At 54.5% G+C, this 26,342-nt stretch overlaps 1 protein-coding gene across 7 annotated transcripts; it reads right to left on the reverse strand.

The window, feature by feature from the left end:
- Positions 1-2,366: 2,366 nt before the first annotated feature.
- Positions 2,367-17,720, reverse strand: TAL1 (TAL bHLH transcription factor 1, erythroid differentiation factor). Of its 7 annotated transcripts, none has more exons than XR_009221812.1 (5): positions 14,766-16,160; positions 10,994-11,434; positions 9,671-9,765; positions 3,899-5,925; positions 2,367-2,521 (listed from the first exon to the last, which is right to left on the reverse strand). XR_009221812.1 is itself a non-coding variant. In XM_058552337.1 (5 exons), exons 3-5 carry the CDS (start codon positions 11,431-11,433, stop codon positions 5,471-5,473), a joined length of 990 nt encoding a protein of 329 aa, XP_058408320.1. In that variant the 5' UTR covers position 11,434; positions 14,766-14,924; positions 17,638-17,720; the 3' UTR covers positions 2,367-5,470. The 7 variants fall into 7 exon arrangements, 6 of the variants coding, with proteins under 6 accessions (XP_058408320.1, XP_058408319.1, XP_058408324.1 ...); XM_058552337.1 differs by adding an exon at positions 17,638-17,720 and having other exon boundaries at positions 2,367-5,925; positions 14,766-14,924; XM_058552336.1 differs by adding an exon at positions 16,544-16,788 and having other exon boundaries at positions 2,367-5,925; positions 14,766-14,924.
- Positions 17,721-26,342: the final 8,622 nt, after the last annotated feature.

Genomic DNA, 26,342 nt, shown 5'->3' on the forward strand with positions numbered 1-26,342 from the left:
TCTTCATCACCCCGCCTCACCCCGCCCAGGTCCAGGACGATAACCGGGCTGTCGGGGCCCAGCCCAAGAAAGCTCATACCCTGCCTTCCCACCAACAAAAGGGGCAGAGCTGTCCACCTGCCCCTGACCAGCCCCGGGCTGTGGCTTTAGGGGGGGCATTGGAGCAGGCATCTTTGTAGGAATGCCGCTGCTCTCCCCCACCCCATCCACCCCGTCCACCTTCTCATTCCATGCTGCTCTGAAAACTGAGCTAGAAGATTCCACACGGGGGAACCTTTTCACTCAGCAAATGTTGAAAGGGGCCTGTGCCAGGTCTGACGAAGAGCGCCAGAGGCGACAAGACAAATCCAACTTGGTCTCGCCCCGAGGAGCTCGTGTGTAGTGGGGAAGTGGACAGGTGGACACACGTCACACAGCACAGAGTGAAGGAGGGCCCAGGGGGCACAAAGGAGGCAGCTGACCCCATAGAGGCAGGACAATCTCCTGGATGCTGTGGACAAGTTAACCAGATGAAAGCAGGGTGGGAGCAGAGGACGGATAGCACCAAAAAGTGCAAAAACGGGACGGTTAAAGAAAAACTGCAGCCCAGAACAGAAGGAGAGTACAACGGGAGCAAAGGGATGAAGGGCGAAGCGGAGAGAAGCAAGGCTAGAGAGACCAGCAGGCCTTTCAGGCAGGGTGCCCGGGGGCAGTCCCCTCCCTGTGGTGGACACAGGCTGTCCCGGAGGCAGGAGGCCTGGTCCCACTCTATCTGCCACTGCTGTCACTGTTCGTTGGACATGTGGCCCTGGGAAGACTCCTTTCCTCTCTGGGCCTCAGTGTCCCCACCTGGAGACGAGGACACTAGTCCAGGCGACCCCCAGGGCCTGGCCAGCCTGGGCAGCCACAGCCTCACAGTCTCTGCCCGGTGGCCACCGTGCTGACTAGCTCTTCCTGACCTCTCTGCAGTGGACTGCCTCGCCCTCTCCTGGGAAAGGTCCTCCTGGAAATTGGTGCTCCTCCCTCCCGTTCTTCCGTCCACGAGAGTCAGGCTGCTGCCTCTACCCTCCCCTGATGTTCTCAGCAGTCAGCAGCGACACCACGTTCCAAATCCAGTCAACACTTTCAGGCCTTGTCTTGCTTGCCCTCTCAGCTGCGCTGGGCTTGGCTAACCACCTCCTTGACCCCAAATGCCCTTTTGCCTGAGCCTCTGAGACACCACACTCTCCAGCTGTTCCCCTGCCTCCCTGACTGCTGTCTCAGCCTCTCAGCCTCTCTCTCTCTCTCATCCCTTCATCATGCTGCTCCTCAGGCCTGTGAGTACAGGCCAGGCCCTGGGTCCAGGGCCCACCCACCATCACCAAGGCCGCTCCCACTGGCCTCCCTGGCCCAGGACTAAGTCTCAAAGCAAGGAGCTTCCCTAGAGGCCAGAGCACGGCCCCAAGCACGTGGTGCCTTTGCCCTCCTTGCTTCTGCTGGACGCTCCCTAGGACCGGGGCAGCCAAGATCAGAGCCCGGTTGGATGAACAAGGCTCACCCAGAGGAGCCAGAGTTATCCTTGGGCCCTTGAGTTCTCATCTTAGCACATCTTTTTTCCTTAACACTAATCACCTTCTATCTTTACTATATCCACACTATAATCAACACACTTATTATGGTTGTGTGTGTCTGTGTGTTTACTGTCTCCCTGCTAGAATTTAGGCAACACAGGAACAGGGATTTTGGTTTTCTACATCGCTGGGTCCCAGTGCCTAGAACAATAACTGGCCCATCATAGGGGCTCAATAAATGTTTGTTAAATGAACAAAAGAAAGAAGGAATGGTACTCCGTCGGAAATGCCTACCCCGCTACTGAGGTCCTCGAGACCCAAGAGTCACCACGCAGAGGCCTCCCCAGAACCCAGAGGCCTGACTCTGAACAGCATTCCCATTCCTGAGCCTCCACTCACTGCTCCCACAGCCTCGGCCTCCGGCCCTGAGCCCCACGTGAGACCTGCACCCCCAATCCTCAAGAGCCATCAAGCCATCAGGTAACCTGGGACCCTCCTCTCGTGAGACCTTAATCTTTCCAGAACCTACAAGAAAAGCACCTGTCCCAGCCATGGGAGCTGAACTCCACATACAGAGGGGACCCTCCACAGGGTGGCCCTGAGCCAAAAGTGTGGGTGCACAATGCTGAGAAGAGGCCCCCTCTGTGAGGCCTGACACAGGGAAAAGAATGAGAACCCAAGTGAGGAGCCTCAGGGCAGGGGCTCTCACTCTGAGAGGATAGCCGAGTCCTGGAGGCTCCCCATTTCAGGGAAGACAGGTTCTTGCCACGTCTTTTCTTTTAACGTCCCAACTCTCAGATCTAGGGGTGCAACATGCCAGCACAGAGTCCAGGCCCCTTTGTAAAACTTTTATTTAGAAATCTTCCCAATATATCCTCATACACATATACACACATCATCACCACATGGGTTTTGTCGCTACAGAGTCACGCCCACAGTGTCGGCCTCCGGGCTGTACAAAGGCGAAGGTACCTGGAACGGTCACTCCTCTTCTGCAGAAAAACACAGAGACCAACGCAATTCATCACGTACAGTACAACATCGACGGAAAGTGCTGGGCCCGCCCACAGGGGCAACGCGCCATGTACACCAGCAGGGGGCGAGCCTCGGGCAAGGGGCCACGTACCATCGGAACCACAAGTACGACCAGACCCCCCCAAAGGCGAGATAGTTTGTCGGCTGACTATAGATGCTGTGCCCTTGGTTGTGTTTTTGGAAAAGGATAAACGTTGTACCATCTTGTCGTTTCCCACGCTACAGACAAAAAGAGTATGACTTTTTCCTAAAACAGGGGATACCCTCCAGTCATTACAGTCATCTTTGATGTCATGTTTTCTTCACCTTTACATTTTTCCCCTTTTTTACAGATATTATTCTTGGAATGTGGACATTTCTTCAGGGTGAGAAAGGAGAAGGGTATGGTGGAGGGAGGGGGGTGTTAGAAATGAAAATAAAAATTACGGATCTTCTCTAGTTCTTACAAAGACCTGAAGCTTTGCCCGTCCCTACCCAGGCCCACTTGGAGTAGTTTTCTTATGTTTTATGTAGTCTGCCCATGTTCCAATATCTCTTTTCCATTCTCACTCCTGTGCCTTGTCTGGGAATGAGACAGAAATGAGGTCAATCTGGAGAAATGAGGCCAATCTAGATAACACAGACAAAAGTGGTCTAGAACCTAAATTACCCAAACGCTGTGCAGTCAGGCAGACCAGCCCACTGCCCAGGTCCTGGATTCAGGGTGGGAAACCCCAATGCAGGACTGATACTGAGGACAACAAAGTTCTTGACGGTCTCAAAATGCTTCTACCTTCATGATTCCATTCAGCTCACAGCACAGTCCCAGGAGACAGGCCAAGCCAGGGTATTTATGAGAACCCGATACTCAGAGCGAGAGCTTATCCAGGTCACAGCAAGTCTGAGAGAAGCGGAAGCCTGAAGCTTGAGTTCCTGAGTGAATGTGTGATGCATCTCCTAAAGCCTGCCCCCCGCCCACACTGCAGCCACCTGTCACTCCCAAGTCAACTTAAGCCCCCAGGAGCAAGCACAGCCTTAGGACCGAGGACAGGTGCTCCATCCTTAGACGGATGGGCTTCCCACAGGAGCTGCCAAGTATTGGAAATGCACCAATCCTAATGTTCATCAAAATAAGATTTTGGGGGGCTGAAGTGGGATGGAAAGTCACAGAGCTACAAGAGCTCTGTTGCTCCCATCCCGACGAACTGGGCCCCACAACTTAAAAGGAAGAGGAAGGGAGCAGCCGTCTGCGTACGGCTGGCTGCACTCAAGGCCCCATCACGACGAGGGCAAACCATGGTTCTTCCTACATTGCTATGGACAAGGCAGGGCCATAGGATCGTTTTCCCTCTGACCTCAAGGGCAGAGCCTGGTGGGAGACGGCTGGGGTGACTTGAGGGTACAATGGCGTATATGGGACTTGTGTGCACTCGGTTCCATGTGCTCAGAATGCAGGTCACAGGCAGGCCTAGCCTTCAGAAAGCCACGTCCCACCATCCGGATTGACACAGATCAACGAGGGGGCAGCAGGCCACTCTACAAAGGATTCTTCACTTTACAAAAGGACTTGCAGCAGTATTTCCTTAAAAGATGAAGGATAAGGATTTGATTTACAAAAATTTCATGTACAACTTTTGGAGGGGCACACTCCTGTAGCATTAAGCCCACCTCCCATAAACACACTTGATGACTGAAAGCTGCACAATAGCTGGGTGTTTAAGACTCTGCTAAGTGAATGTGCACCTGTTGGGGTCTCAGCCAGGAACTGGGCTCTGATCGGGTTCCCCATGCCCTAGACATAGGGCTGGATCCTGGGGCATACCAGGACCTAAAGAACCCACCAATAACTGAAATCAAGCAAAAATCCCAAATGCCAGGAAAAAAGTCCCGAACACCAGGACAGAGATAGTGCTCAGCAGAACACAGACCAGACCATCAGCAGACAGACACCCTGCAGCAGGGAGGGCCCTCCAAGCATCCCCGAGAATGCACAGACGAGCTGCACAGCCAGTCACCACAGCCCTTCAGCACAGCGGCATTTACTCACTGCACGAGCAGTGGCGTGCGGCTGAGAACACAGGCAGGCAGCTCTGAGACACCACCAGGATGGGAAGCCCACGTGCCCGAAACAGCTCTGGCTCAATTTCTCCCTAGTCATTTTCCCGTTTCTCTGCCTTCGCACGAAGCCCAATGGGGCACATGCTCACAGCTGCAGACTCGGCCCCCGCAGCCACAAGGATCAGGAAGGCAAGTCTCAGTGGGAAGAAGGCAGAGCCTTGATCCCCAGGGCAAGAAGTAAGGGCTCCTGGCTTTTCTGACCCTCTGGCCCTGCTAGTCGAGACCGGGCTGTCCACTGGCCGTCTTCTTCAACCAGGCCCTGAAGAAGGCACCTCGAGCTCCTGACTTTGCAGGAGCTGGCAAGCTGAATGGACCAACGTGGGCCTGGGAGAAGACGGGGCTCAAGAATGGGCAGCTACTGGGTACCTATATATTTGGACGGAGTGGCCACAAAAGCCACTCCAGCCCGCTCAGGAGGGGCTAATGGCACGGCAGAGGCTGCTGGACGCCTCAGGCGAGAGCTGACAACCCCAGGTCTCAGCCAAGACAGGGCTCCCAAGCTCCAGGCCAAAAGCAGTGCCACTCAAGCCTCTTCCTTGAGAAGTCTTCGGGATTTGGGGAAGGGGAAGACCGTGCCGTCTTCATAAAAAGTACCTACCACTTCGCTCCATTTTTCTGTTCTCCTGCTGAGGCAGGAACCGGGTCAGCCAGCCCCAGGGCAGTCAGGGCTGCCCAAGTTCAGACATCAAGGAAAGCTCAAGTCCATTGCCCTGCTTCAGAGCTGCCCAATCCTCACCCACCTGCCCTGAAGCCCTCCGGCCCAGCGGCCTCGGGCACCCTCCTGGATGGTCCTGGGCGGCCCCGGACCATCACCGAGGGCCTGCTCCATCAGTGGCGGGCAACACGGTGGGATGGAGGCTGCGGGCCGTGTGCTTGGGCGCCGGCTCCTCCGTGTAGCTGTCCGGGCTGGCTGCCCCGTCGAGGGAACTGCCGCAGCTGGAGTTGGGGGAGAGCACGTCCTGCAGGAGGTCATCTGGAGGCCCGCCACCCCCTCCGCCTCCCCCACCTCCGCCAGCCCCCACCACAGGGTCCTGGCCAGGCTTGGCCCGCTGGGTGCCCTCCTCCTCCTGGTCACTGAGCAGCTTGGCCAGAAAGTTGATGTACTTCATGGCCAGGCGGAGGATCTCATTCTTGCTGAGCTTCTTGTCCGGGGGATGCGTGGGGATCAGCTTGCGGAGCTCAGCGAAAGCCCCGTTCACATTCTGCTGCCGCCATCGCTCCCGGCTGTTGGTGAAGATGCGCCGCACGACTTTGGTGTGGGGACCTGGTAGGACGACAAGGGTTAAGAGACAGGCTTACAGATCCCCCAAGGCATCTTCTCCCATGGGGAAGGAGAGAAACTATCCATTGGAAAACTTGGGAAACCCAGAATGCCTTCTTTTCCTTTTGCTTAGAAACTCTTACTCATCCTTCAAAACCCAGTTCATTTGTTTCCTCCTCTCTGAGGACCTCCCTCAACCCCTCCAGACAGATCTAACCAATGGCCATGGCCCTACAATCACTTGATCTCCATCACTCTTGATCATTACTGTACGTTTCTGTGCTTGTCTCCCTCTCTGGGCTGTGAGACATGTAAGGACAGGGACTATATATCGTTCATTCCTTCATTTACTTGTGCCAAGAGGCCATACAGCAATAGTTAGAAAAACAAACTCTGGAGCCAGACTTTCTGGGTTCAACTCCTGTCTATTCCTCACTAGACAGTGACTCTGGGCAAGTCACTTAAACTCTCTGTGCCTTAGCTTCTTCATCTGTAAAACAGAGATAAAACTAGTAACTCAAGTCCTAAGACCGTCACGTGGATCTAACAACTAACAGGTCAAGCACTTAAGACAACACTGACCTCAGAGTAAACATTCAATAAATGTTACCTATTATTATCCTTCTGTCTGTTATTTACTCACAACCAGGCACTGTGCTAGGCATTAAGGAATAATGGTGACAAAACAGACAGGGTTCCTGCCCTCACGGAGCTTATGACAGATGATGAACAAGTAGCAAACAAAAAAACAGGAGGCTGGATGTAAATGAAAGATGGACAGGAGCCACCACACTTAGCTGAGGTGGTTGGGGGTGACATCAGAGGGGGGTGACAACTATAAGGTAAGAACTTAGGGCTGAAGAAGAGTCACCCAGGTACAGGAAGGCAAGAGGGAACGCCATGTGCAAAGGCCCTGGGCTGGAAAATGGCTAAAGCCAGCCCAGTTAGATTAGTGTGGGTGAGATCAGAGCAGGCTGAGTCCAGATACCATAGGGCCATGCAGTAAGGTCCCATATCTTAAATTTTATTCTAAAGATGAATGGAAAGCCATAGTAGGGACTTAGTAAATATCTGCTGACTGACAGATCATGCTGGTAGGTGGGGGACTGGAGGAGAGAGCAGAGGCCAGAGGGAAAGGACCTACCCTCTGGGCTCTCTCCCCCAGGAGAGGAGTGGAGCGACAGCCATGCACAGGCATGGCCTGAGGCTCTAGGCAGGCATCCAAGGGCTGCCTCAGTCTTCCCACGTCTACAATGCACTGATTACAGACTGGACCAATATTCACGAGCGTCCATGGACTAAGACTTGCAGAGCAGTGGCAGACACCAGTGTGCATGTATCCAGCACCTATGGTGTGCAAAGCACTGCACTAAATGCCCAAGCGTGACCGGGGATTCCCAAAGCCAGGGAAGACAGAGGAGGGCCCTGCTAGTGTCCCTGAGCTCCTGGGCTGAGGTGGCCGCCTCCCTCCCCAACACTGAGGCACAGAACCGGCCTGGGGTATCCTCAGGAAGCTCTGCACACGGAAGCAACTGCTCACCTGGGATTTTAGTTTGCTCTCTTCCGGTGACCCTGGAAGCAGACCTCAGCGGGTGGAAACGTGGGTGGGGGAGAGGAGGAGAGGAGGCATCAGCACCTAAGGCCACCGCTCATTTCACAGCTGAGGAGACTGAGGCCAGCACTGAGGCAGACCTGGCCCCCGTGGTCAGTCTGTGACCCAGCTCATCCGTGCGGACACTTCCTGCCTGATCATCTCTCTCTCTCCTACATGCACGCACACGCGTGCACACACACACTTATACACACACACACACCACGTTTTCCTGGGGAGGATCACTCATCCTCTGCCCACGGTGCTTCTGAAGCTGTCTTTCCAAACGCCAACAGGCCCCAGCCCAGCTGACTCTTCGCCAAAGGCCAGACCCAGGCTGGAAAACACAGCACACCTGCCGGGCCGTCCTCCCCTGGGCACCTCAGAGCAAGTCACTTGCTGTTCTCCGGCCTCCAGGCCAGACAGAGGGGAGTCCCTCAGCTGTAGCACAGGGAGGACAGTCCCTGCTCCATGGCTCATGCTGGCTGATCTTGACGGTGCTTCTAGGTGGGGAGGGGGGCATTACGACTGTTGTCACAGCTAGAGGTACACAGACTCCAGAAGGAGCACCCACCCCAAGCCAGGCCCTAAAAACACTTTACCCACTGTGCTCTTTCAACTACCTGTGAGGAAGCCATTATTCTCCTTACTTTACAAATGAAGAAACTAAGGCCCAGAGAAGTTGAGCAACAGGAATCCATGCAAAGTCCTGACTTAAGACCTTGCATTAGTTCCACTTCTATGGAAAAAGAGTCTTTTGGTTAAATCTTTTTGGTTAAATCTCTGATTTCAAAGTCCCGTGGACATACCCTGCACCCCCACACCCTCCCCTTCACCCCTATTTCTGTCTATTCCTCTCTGGCTCCTTCTCAGACAACTACCCACCTCTCCACACCTTTCTCTTTCTGGAATCTGTCCATTCCTCTGTGTCCTGTCTCTCTCTGGCCAGGAACTGAGTGGGTGCTCAGTAAATACTGGTAACATTGATGGGTAATGGCTTCCCTACACTCCTGCCCTCCCCCACCCCTCACTCCCTTGCCCCATCTCCTCTTCCTCTCCTCTGTGCCTGATTTCCTTGCCTCTGGCCTTTGTAGAAAACGTCTCTTCCCTGGGGAACTTCAGAGCTGGTCCCGCCTACTTCCTGTTTGGTACACCCACCTCCTGTCGACTAGTGAACCCCTCTTTAACCTAGCAGCACTGACACCCCATCACCTTTCCCTCTCAACCCTACACCCCTGTGCCCCAGGCTGGTTGGATCTTTTGAGGTCTGGTCCTTGTCCAGGCTCCAGCGCCCCCACCTCTGCAGAATACCACGGAGGGCTTCCCTCCAGAACCTCCAGCTCAATACACACATCCCTCCCAAAGGCGCCTTGCATAAATCCCAGTCCAGCTCCAAGGCCTCAGGTGCCCTTCCTCAGGAGCCCCAGTCTCCAGCCAGGCGGAAGCACTGGGAGCTCCAGGGACTGGCTCCAAGTCCCTCAGCTCTGAAGAGCCTGCTCTCCTGCCCCCTGGTGCTGGGGCCATCTACTACATCAGGTCAACCTTGGAAAGAGGAGGGGATGCTCCAAATTTCCCGTTCATCCAACCCCTTCTCCCAAATTCAGGGCTAAAAACTACTCAGGTAGTTCACAACAGCAGTGCTGAGGCCCTTCTGGGGGAAGTGAGGGGGCAGGGTAGAATCTATGATGTCAGGAGGGGAGCCCAGAGCGTGGAAGAGGGGACAAGAGGGCCCCTGGGACGAGACCCCTGAAGGTGCAATGCCCAGCAGGGAACAGACTCCAGACTCCAGAGGGCACTTGGGAGGAGGTGCAGGGAGTCCCTGAGGGTCAGGGCTTAGAGTCAGGGGGACCACCCATTTCTGCCCTCCCCCTAGGATCCTTGCCAAGTGTAACAGAGCCAGAGTGGGGACTACAGCTGACCCTAGAGGTTTGGGCTAAGCACCCCAATGTGTCCTCATCCCCATGTCCCCTCTTTCCAAGACTGTGAATGCAGCCCCCCCCACCCTCTTGCAGGGTGAGGGACTTTGGCAGTTGGGGGTTCCAAGGTGGCCCACCCATCTTAAGTGAAACACCTACGGAAACACCAAATGATCCCTCCTTCAGGGGGCTCTAACCAGCCTGAGGGGAGAGGACAAAGATGGGGGCAGGGCAGACTCACCATCAGTAATCTCCATCTCATAAGGGGAGGGTCTCCTCTTCACTCGGTTGTTGGTGGCGAACATAGGGAAGGCATCCGGCTCCCCAAAGAACCCACTGTGGGAGGGAGCAGGCAGATCACGGGGATCGCATGTAGGATGGAGGGGAGAAAGAGTCTCCTTAGCGATCCTCCCACATATTCTTGAGCCCCCCAGCCCTGAAAAAACAAGGGCAACCCTGGTCCCCTCACACCTGAATTGGGGATAGGAGCATGAAACACACACACACACAATCAGAGGTGAACATTTGCAGCAAACACAAAAATGAACACACACACCTCCCAGAGACAGACATAGTCCCCTCCCCTGATACAAGCACACAATCCACAGATACCTCCATTCCCAAACAGGTGTTCACACTGGCTGACTTGGCCTTCACACCTCACACCTGGTGCAGCTTCAGCACCACAGAAGGGCACACAGTCCCCTTCCCCCCACCTCACCACACCTGCGCCCTGGCCCCACGGGCCGGTGGACAGACAACAGACAGGAAACCCTGACTCATCAGCGCTGACGTGCCCCTCCATCACCCGCCTGGGCTCTCTACAGCTTCTTGCTCAGGGTCTCCAGCAGACTCCCTGACTGTCCCACACTGTCTATCCCTGCCTCATCTTCCTGTGCCCACCCCAACCTGTCTCCATCTCTCCACCGTCTCAGCGGCCTCAGCCGGGAAATGGACACCCTCACAGCAAGGGGAGTACAGGCCCGGGCCAGAGACCACAGCTAGGGGCAGACACGCGGCGGGGGTGGGGACGTGGGGGAGCATTCCCCAGGCGGGCCCTGGAAGCAGATTCAGAGGGGCGGGGCCTCTTGCAACCGCCCTCAGATCGTTGTCTCTTACCTGTACGCAGAGAGCTGCAGCTTCCAGAATTTCACAGCGGAGCGCATTCAGACACTCTTGCCTGGTATCCACACTCACACGACTCCCTTCTGCCCCCACCACCACACAGCACACCGTGCTTCTGCTCACACCCAGCCGCAAGCCTTCAGTCCCACTCCTCCGCTTACACACACCCGTGCACGCTGCACAGCCACATGGCACCCCCAAATCTGCCCCTCGTGCGCGCACACACTCCCGCAGAGGGCTCCTTTCTCACTTGCGCACGGGGGGCCCAGCTTCTAGACTTTTACGCCCGCGGGTTTAAAACAACCCTCTCTCTTCCTGCGCTCCGCTCCAGTCGCACAGCCCCGCCGGGAGAAGGGCAGTGAGCTCCCGAAGGGCAGAGGGGGAGCCCCGGGGGTCCGCGGCCGCCTGCCACCCCCGCCCCTCCCGCCCGGCCCCTGACCTGCCGAGCGAGGCCAGCGGCTGGCTGAGGCTGTAGAGCAGCGCGCGGCCGGGGGCGGCGGGGGCCGCCAGCGCGGGCGGGCTCAGCTGCACCATGCGGCCGTCGCCGGGCAGCTCCGCGGGGGCCGAGGCGGGCGTGGGCGCCGGGGCGGGAGGTCTGCACAGCTCAGTGGTGGGCACCCGATGGCGCGCTTCGGCCGCCGCCGCGTCGCGGCCCTTTAAGTCCCTCGCGGCGCCGCCCCCACCGGCGGGGCCGCCCCCCGGGCCGCCGCGCGCGCCCAGCTCGATGACCGGGGGCTCCGCGGGGGCTGCGCGGCTCGTCTCCTTGGCGACGCCGTTCAGCAGGACCAGGTGCGGGGGGGCCATGCGGGCCTCGGCCGCGTCCCGTCCCTCTAGCGAGGGGTCACTGCGTGCCGCCTCGCTCGGCGGCCGCTCCGTCATCCTGCGGGCAGACAGACAGACAAGCGGACGCCCGCTTTGACCACCGCCCCCGGCCCACCCACGTGGGGCGGGGTAAGGGGTGAAGGGCAGAGAGAGAAACTCACGCACCGAGACGTGAGAAGAAGCGGACAAACTTGGCGCCACGTGGACACACAGCCGCTCTCGGGGCCTAAAGACCCGCCGGTGCTGGGGCGGGAGGGAAAGGGGGTCTCTGGTTTGGGAGAAGAGGGGAGGGCGCCTGGAGACAGAGACTGAGGGCCAAAAAGACAGAGATGGAGAAAAACGACGCAGACATTGGAAGAAAAGGAATACAGCCAGCGAAAGAAAAACAGAAGGGGAGAAAGGAGGAAGGAAATGTAGAAAGAGTCAGAGAGAAATATCACCCCGTTCCCCTTCTCAGGCCGCAAGGGAAGAGGAGGGAACAAATCCCCGACCGTGTTCTTCCCGCCCCCCTCCCGGTTTTGGCGGGGAATCTGTCGCGGGGAGGTGGGGTGTTTTTCCAACCTCCCTGGCCTCTCAGCAATACCTGCTCCCAGCCTAGCACCACACACATGCACCCAGAAACCTGGTGGGGGTGCAAGTAGGGAATTTAGGGAATGGAGGCTACAGGGCCTGGGGTCCACTCTGCCACAGCTGGCAGAGAATTATCCGAGGAACCTACATCCCCTTTCAACACGTGTCTTCCGGAGATGAGACATCAGGAAGCGGAGAAGATGATCCGGCCCTACCTCCCTGACGCTGCACCTCCTTCTGCTCAGCTGGACTCAGAAGTGAGGTGGGGTCTGGAAGGGAGGCCTGGCAGAGGTGGTATGGAGCCTGGGCATTCAGAGGGTGCCCCTGAGGCCACTGGGGTCTGGGCTCCCATGCACGAGTGGGAAGGGGTGTCAAGAAGGCCCTTGGACTCTTCCAGCACTCCGCCATCCCCCTCTCCCAGCTCGGTGTTGTCCTCTGGGAAATGGAAGGAATGCCTCATTACAGTGAAATGCTCAAGGAAATATTATCATTAGATAACATTACCATACATTAGATAACATTACCATAAGACTGGGCTAGCAAGGGGACAGCCTTGCCCAAGGCTACAGGCGCCTATGTGCCACCAGATCTCCCACCTGACTCCGTCAGCGCTACCCTCCCATATACACCTTCCCATATATATCCCGGAGCAGAGGACGCTCCTTCTCTCCTCCACAGCCACACTGCAGGTGACCGCAGAGGCTCCACTCCCCACTCGCACCTGCTCGGGTTCTTCCATCACCCTGCCTCCATGCCGACGGAGCCAGGCCTCCACAAGAATGAAAACAGAAAAACCAGGAGACTCTGGGTCCAGAGTTTGGGGATGTTTGCAAGTTGTTTTAATAAAAAAATTAAAATACAGTCAACTTGACAGGCTTCATAAGATGTTCGAAATAAGGTTTCTGCTCTCAGAATCATATAATTGGGGTATTTTACAGCACAAATAAATACACAAAAACCCAATTCCTCCCCAAGCCAAGTCTATCTAATTACTCCCAGCAGCCACTGAGCTCCCATTCTGCCACTGCACTGCTCTGGACCAGCGTCGGCCTGGGAACCATCCTCCCACCCCAGAACAGAGACCAGACCTTCTGAAACCTCCTCCGGAGCTCAGCTCAATTGCCACCAGACACACATAGCTGATGGAGAATCACCATTCAGACAGTGCTCCTGCCCTGGGTCTGCCAGCCCCATGGGCTCGGCCAGAAACGACAAAATCCCCAAGACCTAGTGTAGTGAGCTGCAAAGGCAGCGGGTCCGAAACGCTTCACTGGAAGCGAGTTTACGATTATGGCGGAAACAATAGATCTGTATCCATAGAGTGGGACTGCCAAGACACTGTGGCCACTAGAAATGCACCAGAGGTATACCAGTCCCTCCCCATGGCTCCCCTGCGGTGGTGAAATGCACCAGAAATATACCATCACAGGCAAAATATACTAGCCCCAAGGTGCTGGCTCCCTACCTTACTGTCCCCATGCACCGTTGTGCGTTCAGTGACACGTGCTTCAGCCCCAGCCTCTAACCAAGTGACCAACAGTGCACACTGCAATTGCCAGACTGAGCTCAGCCTCTCCTTATAACACATTTATACCATCTGACTAATTCCGAGGCTCCCTGCAGGAGCGGATCCCTGAGGGGCAAGAGGAGCACATATTCCAGATGAGCTGACCCTGGCCCCAAATGCCCTCTCCAGAGCCTATCTGAGGCTCCCTGTGAGAAACCTATGATTGGCCCCCGGGTCTGTGGCAGACCTCTCCCCGCCCCTCCCAGACCTCAGAAAAACCTAGTGGGCTCTTCTGCAACCCGGATCGCTCAGGCCAGGGGTCCGTGCTCTGGAGGAGGCCACCAGAGGACTCACGAGCACGTTCGGTTGTGGGTTGTTGGCAACTAAACTCCATCACTAGGCTGCGTTACAATTACTGAAAGGAAAGCCTGACTGATTTTTGTTTATTTGTTTTTTTGGGGGAAGATGCAGGAGCACAGCAAAGGTTTCGATCTGAGTCCCACTAGACTAGAGCACTCGACCATTACAACTCCTCTGTCTTTGTGCCGCCAAGACCCAGCTCGCAGCCCCCAAAACCGGATCCTCATCTCCTGTCGCCAGACTGGCGCTCGTTTCAGTGAGGCCTGAACAAGGCCGGGATCCCGGGAGCTCCCCGGGGGTAAGCGCCGGGGCTGGGCAGCTCCCGGTTCCCGGTGGGAAGAATTTCTTAAATGAAAATAGCCTCTGCCGTGCCTGGGGCTGGAGCCACCGCCTAAGAGCTGGCCTCCTGTCCCTCACACTGCACGCACGACCCCCTGGGGGAGCCCCAAGCCTGCACGAGAACCAAAATCGCCGGTGAACAGAACCATTTTCCCCGCTGCTGCAGGAGTGGAGGGGTGTCCAGCGCCGCCCCGCCCTAGGCCTGAGGCCCTGGTCAGGCCCACCCAAGCTGGGACTGCGCTAGCCTTGATGGCTGCGGCCTTCTTCCTGCCGGAGCCCCGGGCGCAGGCAGCCAGCACCACCAGATAGTCACCCCAAAGTTATGAGCCTGTGAAACGTCCACAGAACCGGGACCGATGGGAGCGGCCTGGGGGACTAAGTCCAACCAGCTATTTTCACCCAGGGTCGAAAAAAGAAAGGCCCTCACTGGCAGCCACAGAGGCAGAGAGGCCACAGTCAGCAGCAGTGTCAGATCCCAGATTCCCAGCTCTGGGTTTGTCCTCCCCCCCTCCCCAATCTGAGACTGGACTGTCCTCAGCCTCCCCCACCCCAGGCAGGAACCCAAGGCCTTCCTGGACGCTGGTTCTACCGATCTCCTTGCCCAAAAACTCACCTGGGGCATATTTAGAGAGACCGGTCCTTCTGAATAGGATCTCACTCCTCCTCCGGAGAGGGGCGGGAGCCGAGGTCCAGCCGGTGGACGGGGGTCTGTGCTTTCCCCCCTCTCTCTCCGAGAGACCAGCAGTTAGGCCGCGGTGTGGTCCTGGGCAGTCTGCCGCGCCCAGAGCGCGTTTCCAGGAAAGATGGGGGTGGAGAGAAAGAGGGAGGGCGAGAGGGAGGGAGACAGAGAGATGGGGGTCAATGGCTAGGAATTACCTCACGTCCTCGCCAATCAGCCCAGGGAATCGCGCACAGTTTTCCGCCCCCAACCTGCAGGTATTTGAAGCCTCCCCCCAACCCCATAAAAAAGAACCCTACACCCGAACAGTCAGGACTAACTAACTAATCCAACAACCCCCCGCCGCAGACTGCCCGGAACATTTTGGACCCTCCAACCGGGATGTCTGGTTCAGTGTGGCCGAGTTTGTTTTCTAAGCGTTGACGTGTCTACGCGGTTGGCTCAGGAACCCTGGTCAGGCGGGAGCTGCGGCTACAGCGCGGCGTCGCCCGCAGCCCGGCACCGGGGGCAGTGAGGGCGATGCGTGTCGGAAAAGGTGAATCAGTCTTCAGACCGTGGTGGGTGGGGCAGAACCTCCAAGGCCCCCATTCTCTCCAAGACCCCTGCCTGCCCACCTCCAGCCCAAAGCGAAACCAGAGCCCAATTCCAAAGGCTACTTTCCCGCAGGAATGGAGTCGGAAGGGCGCGATCCGAGAGGATGGGGGAAGAGGGCGGGATGTCTGATCTGTCCAGGTCCCTTCTTTTCTTCCTACTGATTAAGAAAAAGAAAAAAGAAAGAAAGAAACCTCCGCCTTCCCCTCAACCATTCCTACACGACGATTTTCGATTTTTCGGTGTTCAGAGCCGCAGAGTAGGGGAGAATTCTAATAATTCCTTGCAGCAATAAACAAGGCAGAGAGAGGAGGGTAAAAACAATCCATTCCTGCTTCCCGGGGTATAACGGTAGCGAGATTTACGTTGCTTTTTTCTTCCCCCTCCGGAGGGTTTTGTTTAATATGTTTTGCTTAAATCGTCCAGTTTATGATCACATATCGAAGTCTTGGACTAATTGCAAAGGCCTCCTTCTTTTTGCCCCTACTTTGGTGGAAATATAGGAATAATTCTTCCTTGCAGTTTTAATCCAATGTGGGAGATTTTCTCTCTACTCTTCTAATCCAAATGGGGGGAGGGGTGGGAAGAAGGAGGAATCCACCCATTCCTGGTGTCTGAGGTCGAGGTTCCTTTTTGCTTTATGACCAAGTCTCTGTGTCCGTCCCTCTCTCCACTTTCTCTCCCTACCCCAAACCCAGCACTTAAAAAACAGAGAGCTGGTGGGGGACAACCGCGCTGCTTTGTTATCGCTCCCAAGAAACTCCCAAGAAGCTAAAAGGGACAAGCCGCGTGCTCCTGGACGACTATTTTAATTAAAATACAATGATGATAATGGTGATGATGATGATGACATTAGCAACTAGAATAACTAGCAAAACAAAATCCTTTCTTCCGAGCTAGGGCAGCACTCATTCGGTCCCTCCACGGAGCCCGGCCCCGACCACCGATGAGACAGGTACCCGACCCACGCGGGAAGGTCGCTCACTCGAGGAGGGGGTGGAAAAATGTTGCATGGAGATGATCCCGAGGGTTCCCACCCGAGGCGCGAGGCCTGGAGAAGGCGCCGATTGTCTTTCCTGGGCCTCTCCCACAGCCCCCGCGGCCATACCCGCGAAACTGACCAGAAATGGACGAAGCCTGAGTGCGTCGGGAAGCGAAGCCGGCGGCTACCGGCTTGAAGGCGCCGGCCTCTGCGAGCGCTGCTCAGCTTCGAGCCTGGAAGAGCCTCCCACTCACTGACAAACCCCTCAGACACCGAGGCGCAGACTGGCCTCTGGACGGAGCAGCCGCCGATAGGGCTCCGTCTGCCCATCCGAGCCAACACTGGCTTCCGAATACCTCATAATTTGGAATAAAATGTGAAACCCCTCTCCCCGCCCCCATGCCGCCTCCTCCACTCGAGCCTCCATCTCTCGCTCGCCCTCCTCCTCCAACCCCCAGCGATTTGCAAATGCACTTCTAATGGACACAGGCACACAGGCACACAACTCAGTAGGACAGGACCACACGGGGTCCAGGACCACACGGGGTCCAGCCCCACAGAAGGGAGGCAAAGTAAACACAGCCCAACATTGCCCCGCAAGCCGACATGGTCAGGCCCGCGCATTGTCCAACACGACACAAACGCAATCGCTCATGGACACACAACCCAACGTACTCAGGATCACACACGCCCGACACAACAACGAAGCCACCCAGATACAATCGCAAATGCCACACAACCCATCACACAGAACCAGACTCATGATGAGAAGGCAAACGAGCACAATTATATACAACGATTAAAACGCAGAAGGGCCTCGAAGAATCCAAATCTACACACCCAAACGGCGCAGACACCATCACACTCGGACACACAACCCATCGCCAAGAAGACCACGCTTGGAAGTCAACATTGCCCACAGCTCATACACTCACTCTCACAATCCCACCGCATGCACACAACCACGAAGAAGAAATGAAAACCAACCACCGCCTCGCGCATTTCTGTATATTGCGTAAGGAAAAAGGGGAAGGAAGGAAGAGAGTCTCCGAGGCGGGAGGGGCGGCGGCGACCGCGAGGGCATCTGTGGAAAATGCCCCCCATCGAAAGAAACCGAGGGAAAAGGAGCAAAGACCTCTTCTGCGAGTGGAGGAAATGGAGGGAGGAAATTGATAGGGAATTCCGTGTGAGAACGCAGGTTGCTTTGCCCTAGAAAAAGGCCAGAATGCTCACCTTTTGCCGCTACTGGGGGACGCGTGTGGCCATTTTGAGGCCTGGTCCTCAGTGCGAAGGCCCGCCCCACGCCCCCCGCCCGCGCCCCAGTCCTCCGCCGCCGCGCTCTAATCCCGCTCACGTTCTGGGCCTCGTTAGCATGGGCCGAGGCGCGCCGGGGCCGTGTGCGCCGCCGAGATAAGGCACTGCCGCGGGTCCGCTTGCCCCCGATAAGCGCCTCGGCCATTATGGGCCAAATGATTCATTTTAATTTGGCAGTTTCACCGGAGGGAGTGGGGACTGGTTGCACGGCGCTGGGACCGGCTCCGGAATGCGCCGCCGAGAGCGTTGGGCGCGCTTTCTAGGAGCCGGCGGGTGCAGCACCATTTCTGATCCTGAGGTCTCTCCGGAACCGGGCTCCCCACAACCTCAGCCCCTAGGCCATCCAGACACCGTTCTTCAGCGACTCTAATGCCAGCACTCCGAAGACCACGACAGCAAAACCATCACTCCCAACCCTTCTCTGGCATTCACTCGTTCTCCAATGTCCTAGACACCCAGATTTCAATGGGCAGTTCGTCTTATCCCAGAAAGCTCCCCAGCTCCTCACTGACCCCTCACCCTCTTCAGCCCTGGCTCTTCTCTGCTCTAAAATGGAGCCTGCTTGCCTCAAATGTCATGGACTGAGCTCACACCCAGGGGCTCTATGGAGGCAGAACTGGTGTCAACGGAGAGATTAAAATGTCCCTTCTACTGAGTTTCAGGCTGAGCCCAGAGCCCGGGAACATCCCTCCTCCCATAATATTTTTAACGTATTAATCTTGCTACTGAAGCCGTGTTCTAAGCTTTCTACAAATATTAACTCATTTAGTTCTCATAAACAGCCCTATGAAGTCGGTGCTATTGTTACCCTCTTTTTACAGATGAGGAAACTGAGGTACAGAGAGTAAAGTAACTTTCCCAGCGTTCCATATCTAGTGAGTGGAGGAGCCTGGTCTGAAGCAAATTTGGCACCCGAGTCCTGGAGCCCAGCGGATGAAGAGGGGCAGCTGGAGTCTAGGCTTGGCAGAGGCATCTGGGCTCAACTTACACAGGGACCAAGATTGGTGCTATGGGGTAGAAATATGGGTTCAGTGAGGGGTGGGCCACTGGGGCTTAGCCCTTGGAGAGTATCTGGATTCATTCTTGTGCTGGAGTGGAAATAGCACAGGCTCAATTCTTACAAGTCGCTTAGCTCTGAACCTCAGTTTCCCCATCTGTAAAATGGGGGAGATAATATGTACCTCACAGAGTTGCTGTGAGGATTAAGTAAAATGATTTTTAAAAAGGTGGTGGTGAGGGCAACAATCCATGGAACCCCCCCCCAGCCCAGAGCCCAGGACAACTTCCTATGAGCTTGCATGGGAGTTCTGGCTACGGGTGTAGCGAAGGAAAGTAAGGCAGCGATGTGACTTGGCCGAAGCTCATAGTGAGCCAGAGGAAACGCTGAGACCCAAACTCACGCATCCAGCTCCCAGGCCACCACTCTCCCCACCTTCCTTCCAGCATCTCTGGCTTGAGCTCCTTTGGGAGCCTGAAAACTAGGGAAAAGCCCCTTGTTTGGTCACAGACAGCCCAGAGTGTGGCCGCAGTCTGAGTCCTGGCCCTCCTTGACCACCAGGACGACCCTCTGCAAAGATACGGTTAATTTGGTGCAGCCTGTCCCCTCTGCTCCTCTTGTGCTCTCTGGTGGAAGTCAGGGCACCATGTGGGCACACGTAACTTTTACAGAATCCCACGGGAGAAGGGCCGCCCGTGTCCTGAGAAAGAGTCTACTTCCTGGACTTGCCACGAAGCCTCCCCTGGCCCAGCCACACCAACTGCTCAGCAGGGACCCTGAGGAGGGGTCTCTGGGGCTGTTCAGCCCCATCTCTCCCTCTCTCCCCATGGCTCCAGCCCTGCCTCACCCACTGTCATCAAATCAAAGTCTCCCTCCATTGTGCCTTTGCTTCTGCTGGTTCTTCTGCTTACTGCCCTCCTCTCACATCCGTCCTTCAAGACTGAATCTTTCTGCCACTTGCTCCCTGAAGCCACCCTGCAACAGGGTTGGCTTTCATCTCTCCCTCCTCTCATCCCTATTGCTTTTGCTTGGTTGCATCCCTTAATAGAAAGGGTAGGAGTCATATAATTCTGAGTTCAAAGCCCAGCTCTGCCACCCTTGGGCCATGGCACCGGTGGGCAAGTCATGTCATGTCTCCGAACCCCTGCAAAAAAGGGCTGGCCATTCCCACATCAGGGAGCCCAGCCAGGGAATGCTTCCCTCGGAAAATGATGTGTGTACTGAGATCTAAGAGCCAGATCTGAGGGGCAGGTAGAAGTGTGAGCATTGACAGCCTTCCAGGTGGGCGGAGGGCTGAAGCAAAAGGGCTTTAGGTTCACGGAAGGAACAGAACAGAGTCCAGCACTGCTGGAGCAAGCCTAGGGACAATTTAAAGAATTTCAGGAGGAATCATTTTGTTTATTTGGTTTGAGGGTGGGCTAGCATCCTATACAGCCTCAGATTTGCATTTCTAGAAAGCTCTTTGGCTGCAAGGTGGAGAAGGGGTTTGTGTGGGTGGGCAGGTTGTCCGGAGACCACTTCTGAGGCCAATGCAGTGGTCCAGGGGAGGGAGATTGGGGTGTGCACGCAGGTGCTGGCAGAAGAGATGGCAAGAGGTGGATGAGGATGGCACGTACTTACGGTACAAAATAGGATTTGTAAGAATTGGGTCTGGGGGGTGAGGGGGAAGGAGAAATCCAGGAACCCTCTGGGGTTCTGGCTCTGTTTTGCCTAGATGGTCCGTTATTCCTGGAGATGGGGCCTGGGGACCAAGGGGCAGGGGCGGGGACTCTACATTTGCTCTTGAACTCTTTGAGGTTAGGTGCCTTCGAGGGATTAGCTTACCGGGCATTAAATGACCCTGCTGTGCACCCCAAGGGCTGTGGGGAAGGAACGCGGACAGGCGGCGAGGCTTTTGTCCGCGGGGAGTGTGCCCAGCATCTGTCCGCGGGCGGGCGGGGAGGTGACCATCCCCCTCTATTCGCGAATCTCCAGATTCTGACAGAGCCTGGCAGCCATCCCTGACCTGTCCCCCAACCCCCCGCCTGGGGCCGAGGGTCGTGACGTCTACACCCTCACCCTCCCCTGTTTCCGATGATCGGTGGAAAAACGGAAACTGCGCACTGAGCGGGGCGCCGCCCGAAATAGCATCTGGTGCCTGTTGGTCAGCGCGCTGCCCGAGCGTCCAGGAGCGAGTGACGCGGCCCGCGGCCCCGCCAGGAAATGCCACCCCTCCTCCCCCCGCACCGAGTGGGGCCTCCAGCGGGCAGGAAACCCGGAGCGCCTGGGCTGGGGGGTCCAGGGGGAGGGGAGGTGGGACCCAGACTGGTCAGTCTCAAGTCTCTTCCTGGAGCGGAGCAGCGGCCCGAGAGAACAGCCTAGCCAGGCGTGGGGCCTGAGGCCATCGTAGCCACTCTCCGGCCTGTGTCCCATCCCCACCTCTACCCGCACCGAAGGCAGGGTTCTCCCTAAACCCCGAATTCGAGGCTTTACATTTTTTTCAAGTGTTTCTGCCTACCCGGTCTCTGGATACTGGACGATCTCTGAGCTTCCTCCCCGGAGCTTCTCCTTTGGAGGGATGCCGCATGTGCACTCTGGTCGGCAGCCAGGTGTATTTTCAGATCATTTCTCTGGCGGTACTATGTGCCCCATACTGTCCTAAGCACTTCCTAAATACTCATTCAGTTAATTCTTACAACAACCCAGTGAAGTAGGGACTACCATTACCTCCATTTTGTAGGTAGCCAACTGAGGCACAGAGACATCAAGCAACTTGCAGAGGACATCCAGCTGGTAAGTAGTAGAGCCAGAATTCAGGCCTAAGGCAGCCAGGCAGTCCTGAGTTCCCATCCCTGCTCCCCCCTTGCCGCCTGTGTGTTTCTAGGAAAATTAATCTCTGAGTTTCATTTTCCTCATCTGTAGAAGGGAGATAATTGTCCATACATCATAGAGTTCTCAGGATTTTTTTTTTACCCTCTTAACCTTTCTTTTTTTTTCCAGAGGAAGATTAACCCTGAGCCAACACCTGTGCCAATCTTCCTCTATTTTGTATGTGGGTCATGCCACAGCATGGCTGACGAGTGGTGTAGGTCTGCACCTGAGATCCAAACCCCAGCTGCTGAAGCGGAGCGTGCCCAACTTAACTACAATGCTCCGGGGCTGGCCCCCTCAGGATTATTTATTTATTTATTTATTTATTTATTTATTTATTTATTTATTTATTTTGGTGAGGAAGATTGGCCCTGAGCTAACGTCTGTTGCCAATCCTCCTCTTTTTGCTGAGGAAGATTGGCCCTGGCCCTGGGCTGACATCCATGCCGATCTTCCTCTAATTTATATATGGGACGCCTGCCACAGCATGGCTTGACGAGTCGTGCCTCGGTCCACGCCCGGGATCGGAACCTGTGAACCCCGGGCCGCCACAGCGGAGCGCAAGCACTTAACCGCTGCGCCACGGGGCCGGCCCCCCAGGATTATTTTTAATGGTTAAAAACTCTGATTTGGAGATGTCATTGTTTCCCCCTTCCACTTCCGTATGACCATCGTCTCCATTTTTCTCCTTCCTTGTCCTGGAAGAGCCTTTGCCCCATCAGTAAGCAGGCCTGAGCCCAGAATTCCAAGCTTGAAATGTGGGGAGACTCATCTCTGTGCTTCCAAACCCCAGCGCTGCCACCCCAACTCTCAGGGACGGAAAGGACTTCGCTCTAATTCAGTGGTTCTCAAAGTGGACCCTCAGCATTCCCTGGGAACTTGTTAGAAAAGCAAATTCTCAGGCCCCACCCCAGTCCTGCTAAATCAGAAACTCTGGGAGTGAGGCCCAGAAATCTGTTGTAACAGGACATCCAGGTGACTTCTAATGCGTACAAAAATCTAAGAACCGCTGCTCTGGTTTACAACCCTCGTGTGTAGCAAAGGCCAGTGTAAGAGAGTTGAATGTGTTAAGAAAGCACTGTGCTTCCTAATGTTTTGATGCCATTTCCCTTTCTCTAACCCCGGCTTCTCATACAGAAGATCAAAGCTGCTCCAGACTTACGGAACGGGTAGTGCCTGAGCTCGGCTGTCCTCACAAGCAGCGAACCCAGACAACTCTGCCATCCATGGTTTTGCTCCCAGAGCCGTCAGAAAAGGACAGAACATGTGTGCGGCCAGCAGCCTTCTGGCTAGCAAATAGCTGCTGGTGGTCACCCGGGGCCTTGGCACTCGTGTACATGTAACTACTTGTGAGCGGGATCCCTGGAATCCTGAAGGGGCCTGACTCTATGTGCCGAGCACCTGCTGTGCGCGCCTGCACCACTCCGCTCCCTGCTTCCCCCTCTGTTCTGTCATTTCATCCTCCACAATAACCCTGCCCAGCTGCTAGTGTGACCCCCACTTCAGAGAGAAGGAAACAGGCTCATCTCACACAAGGTCACTCCAGCTGGTCAGTACACATATCGCCTTGGACCCAATGTCCTCTCCATTCCTGCTGACTGTAATGAAATAGTTGCTACACTGGGAGAACTGCTTCAAAATCTTGGACACTTTGGATAGCACTGTGATACGTCCTGGTTTAAATCCCTTGTCATCCTAAAGAAGATAAACAAATAGCCAAAAATCTCACGAAAAGATGCTCAAACTTGCCTTAGGGAAATGCAGATTAAAACTGCGATGGGATACCACATAACACACCCACTAAAACGGTTAAAATTTAAAAGACTGACAATACCAAGTATTGTTGAGGACGTGGAGCAACTGGAATTCTCATACATTGTTGAAAGGAATGCAAAAATGACTCAACCGCTTTGAAGAACTCTTTGGCGGTTCACTATAAACATACAGCTGATAAACATACACTTACTTGGGAGAATTGAACAACAGAGAGCCACAAGAACTCTTGTACACGAGTATTCACAGCAGCTTTATTCATAATAGCTCAAAATTAGAAACAATCCAAATGCCCATCAGCAGGTGAATGGATAAACCAACTGTGGTACATTCATGCAGCAATAAAAAAAGACCAAACTACTGATACATGCCTTTTCTTTCTTTATGGCATAAAGGGGAACAGTGAGGGCCTAGGTTCGATTGCTGATACCTAACTTACTCAAATACCATGGCATATGACAGTATGGTCAGAGAGGCTAGAGCCCTGAGTTCCAGTCTCAGCTCTGTGCTTGCTGAGCTGTGTGAACTTGAGAAAGTCCCTTCTCTTCTTTGGGCCCGTGTCCTCTATTGTACAATGGGGACCCAGTGATTTCTGAGGGCCCTGCAGCTCTGACACCCTTGGATACCTGATGTCATCTTTTCCATTGTGTTTTTAATTAGTCCCTCTTGTCCTCCCGGTCCCAGACCTCCCATGAAGAGGAAGGACACAGGGCTCTCCCCAAATCCATCCATTTCCTGGAGTTCAGTCTCTGACCAGGAAGTGGGAAAGCAGGATTTCCTCTGAGGATGTCCTCTGTGACCCAGACAGTTCCAGTTTGGGAAGTGGAGAGGAGACAGGGACCCTTTCGAACAGATATTATTACTCAACATTTTGGTGGGGAAAAGTGAATTCTCTTTTCCTTTTTAAACTATAAAAACATATTCAGTATTAAAAACATAGGGAAATCTTTTCCTCTTCTGTGACTGTGGAAATCCTTCAAAATCCTTCAAGGTCCAACTCCAATGCTAACTCTTGCAGAAGCCTTCCCCTCCTCTGGACTTGTAAACCACTCCTCACATCCTATTTCTGCATCATCAGTTGATACAATTACAGAATGTCAGAGATACAGGGGCTAGCCCCTTCACCTAAAAAATTGGGAAACTAAAGCCTACTGATGTGAAGTGATTTGCCCAATGTCACAAAATTTGGGGCAGAGCAACAAGAGGAATCCAATTGTTGCTGACTCCTAATATACCTCTTCATCTCTCCATGCATTCCAACCAGCTGTTCCCTCTATCAGAAATATCACTTCTTCCTTTTCTCTTCCTTATTGCTCCTGCAAGATTCTGGAAAAATCTAGAACGTTCTCAGAATAAGCCTCCTCCCAGCTTAATATAGTCTTGCGTTTTATATAATTTTATTATAAGCACTGACCTCACTGTATTGCTGTTTACATGTCTCTCCCCCATTAGATCGAGATCCACAGGGCAAATTTGTCTTGTTCATCACTGTATGCTCAGTCTCGAGCGCAGCGCCCAGCAGAATCAACACTAGATACCTGTTGAATGATTAGGAGCAAACAAGGTGCTGGTGGGGAGAGGAAGAATGGAGGAGGGCGGGGCTGCCGCTGCGCTAGATGCTCTGGAAGGACACTAGGCTGATGTCCTGGTGGTAACTATGAATGTGTGACCTTGGCCCAGTTATACCTTGTGTCTGTCTCATCTGCTGTAGAAAGGGGGTAATGATGCCTGCCATACATACTTCAGTCAGGTTTTGGTTGTGAGGATTGTAGGAAAGCCGTACAGTAGACTCAGTGGGTCACCATGAGGTAAAATCACTGCAGTGAACTCTTGAACATTAACAGAGCTGGGGTTGCCTACTTCAGGACTCTTGAGTTAAAAAGTTTCTGATCTTGGCTAAGGGCAAGGAGACTCCTTCTTGGGGGAAAATAAAGCAGGGCAGCTTGGAGGACAGCGCATATTTGAAACAGCATTGACTGTCGTATTTGAAACCATTCATTCAGCTCAAGATTTGTTTCTTGTAGGAAGCTCTTCCTGAATTCCTCAGGCCTCAGAAAAGTTGTATTTCTCAGTGACTTATTAAGAGCTTGAGTCCTGGAGTTATACTTGAGCTTGAATCTCTGGTAGCAACTTACTTGGGTAACTTACTTCCCTAAGGGTGTTCCCTCAACTATAGGATGACAGTCACCAGCTGGGGTCAGCCAGGAGGCTTAAATGAATTAACTTTTTTTTTTTTTTTTAATTTTTATTTATTTATTTTTCCCCCAAAGCCCCAGTAGATAGTTGTATGGCATAGCTGCACATCCTTCTAGTTGCTGTATGTGGGACGCGGCCTCAGCATGGCCGGAGAAGCAGTGCGTCAGTGCACGCCCGGGATCCGAACCCGGGCCTCTGGCAGCGGAGTGCGTGCACTTAACCGCTAAGCCATGGGGCCGGCCCAATGAATTAACTTTTCATTTAAGTTAGTGGGAAGTGCTCTGCACAGCGCCCTGTGAGCACAAGGTAAGTCCTAAAGAGATGGAAGCTATCATGATTACACTGCTGTGGCTCCTTACAGTCTGGATCACTCATTTTGGCTTTTCATCATACACTGTCTCATACTGTTCTGTGACTGTTTCCAGGGTGTATCTGTTTTCTCTTGAGTCTTTGCAGCTGGCAAAGGACAAGGCTTATGTCTAACATGTCTACATCCACTTCTGTGGAGCTTAGCACAGGCAGGGCAAGGCAGAGGACAAGTGAGCACAGAATCAGTAGCCAGCAAGGGGCTCGGAGATTGAGTGGGGACGTTTGGTGAAGGTGGGGGAGTACCAATTGGTCAGCACCCAGACTAAACGGGTTGTTTCCCAAAAGCTCCACTATTTCCTTATTCCATTTGAAGTAGCACCCCTGTATCTATAAACAGTATGCTGTGGGACTGAATGAAAGAAAAAGATTCAGGGAAATGTCACTTGAGAGGCTATCATATCCAAAGTCTTTTAATCCACTTTCCCCACTAATGCTTTTT

Source organism: Diceros bicornis, chromosome 13 (genome assembly GCF_020826845.1).
Source record: "Diceros bicornis minor isolate mBicDic1 chromosome 13, mDicBic1.mat.cur, whole genome shotgun sequence".
NCBI classification, from domain to species: Eukaryota; Metazoa; Chordata; class Mammalia; order Perissodactyla; family Rhinocerotidae; genus Diceros; species Diceros bicornis.

What these genes read in the sequence shown, in the direction of transcription:
- TAL1 (XM_058552337.1), bottom strand. Translation starts at nt 11,433, where the DNA reads ATGACGGAGCGGCCGCCGAGCGAGGCGGCACGCAGTGACCCCTCGCTA. An exon ending in CCGCTGGCCTCGCTCGGCAG is followed by an intron (nt 9,766 to 10,993) that starts GTCAGGGGCCGG and finishes TCCCTCCCACAG; the next exon opens with TGGGTTCTTTGGGGAGCCGG. An exon ending in TGAGATGGAGATTACTGATG is followed by an intron (nt 5,926 to 9,670) that starts GTGAGTCTGCCC and finishes TCGTCCTACCAG; the next exon opens with GTCCCCACACCAAAGTCGTG.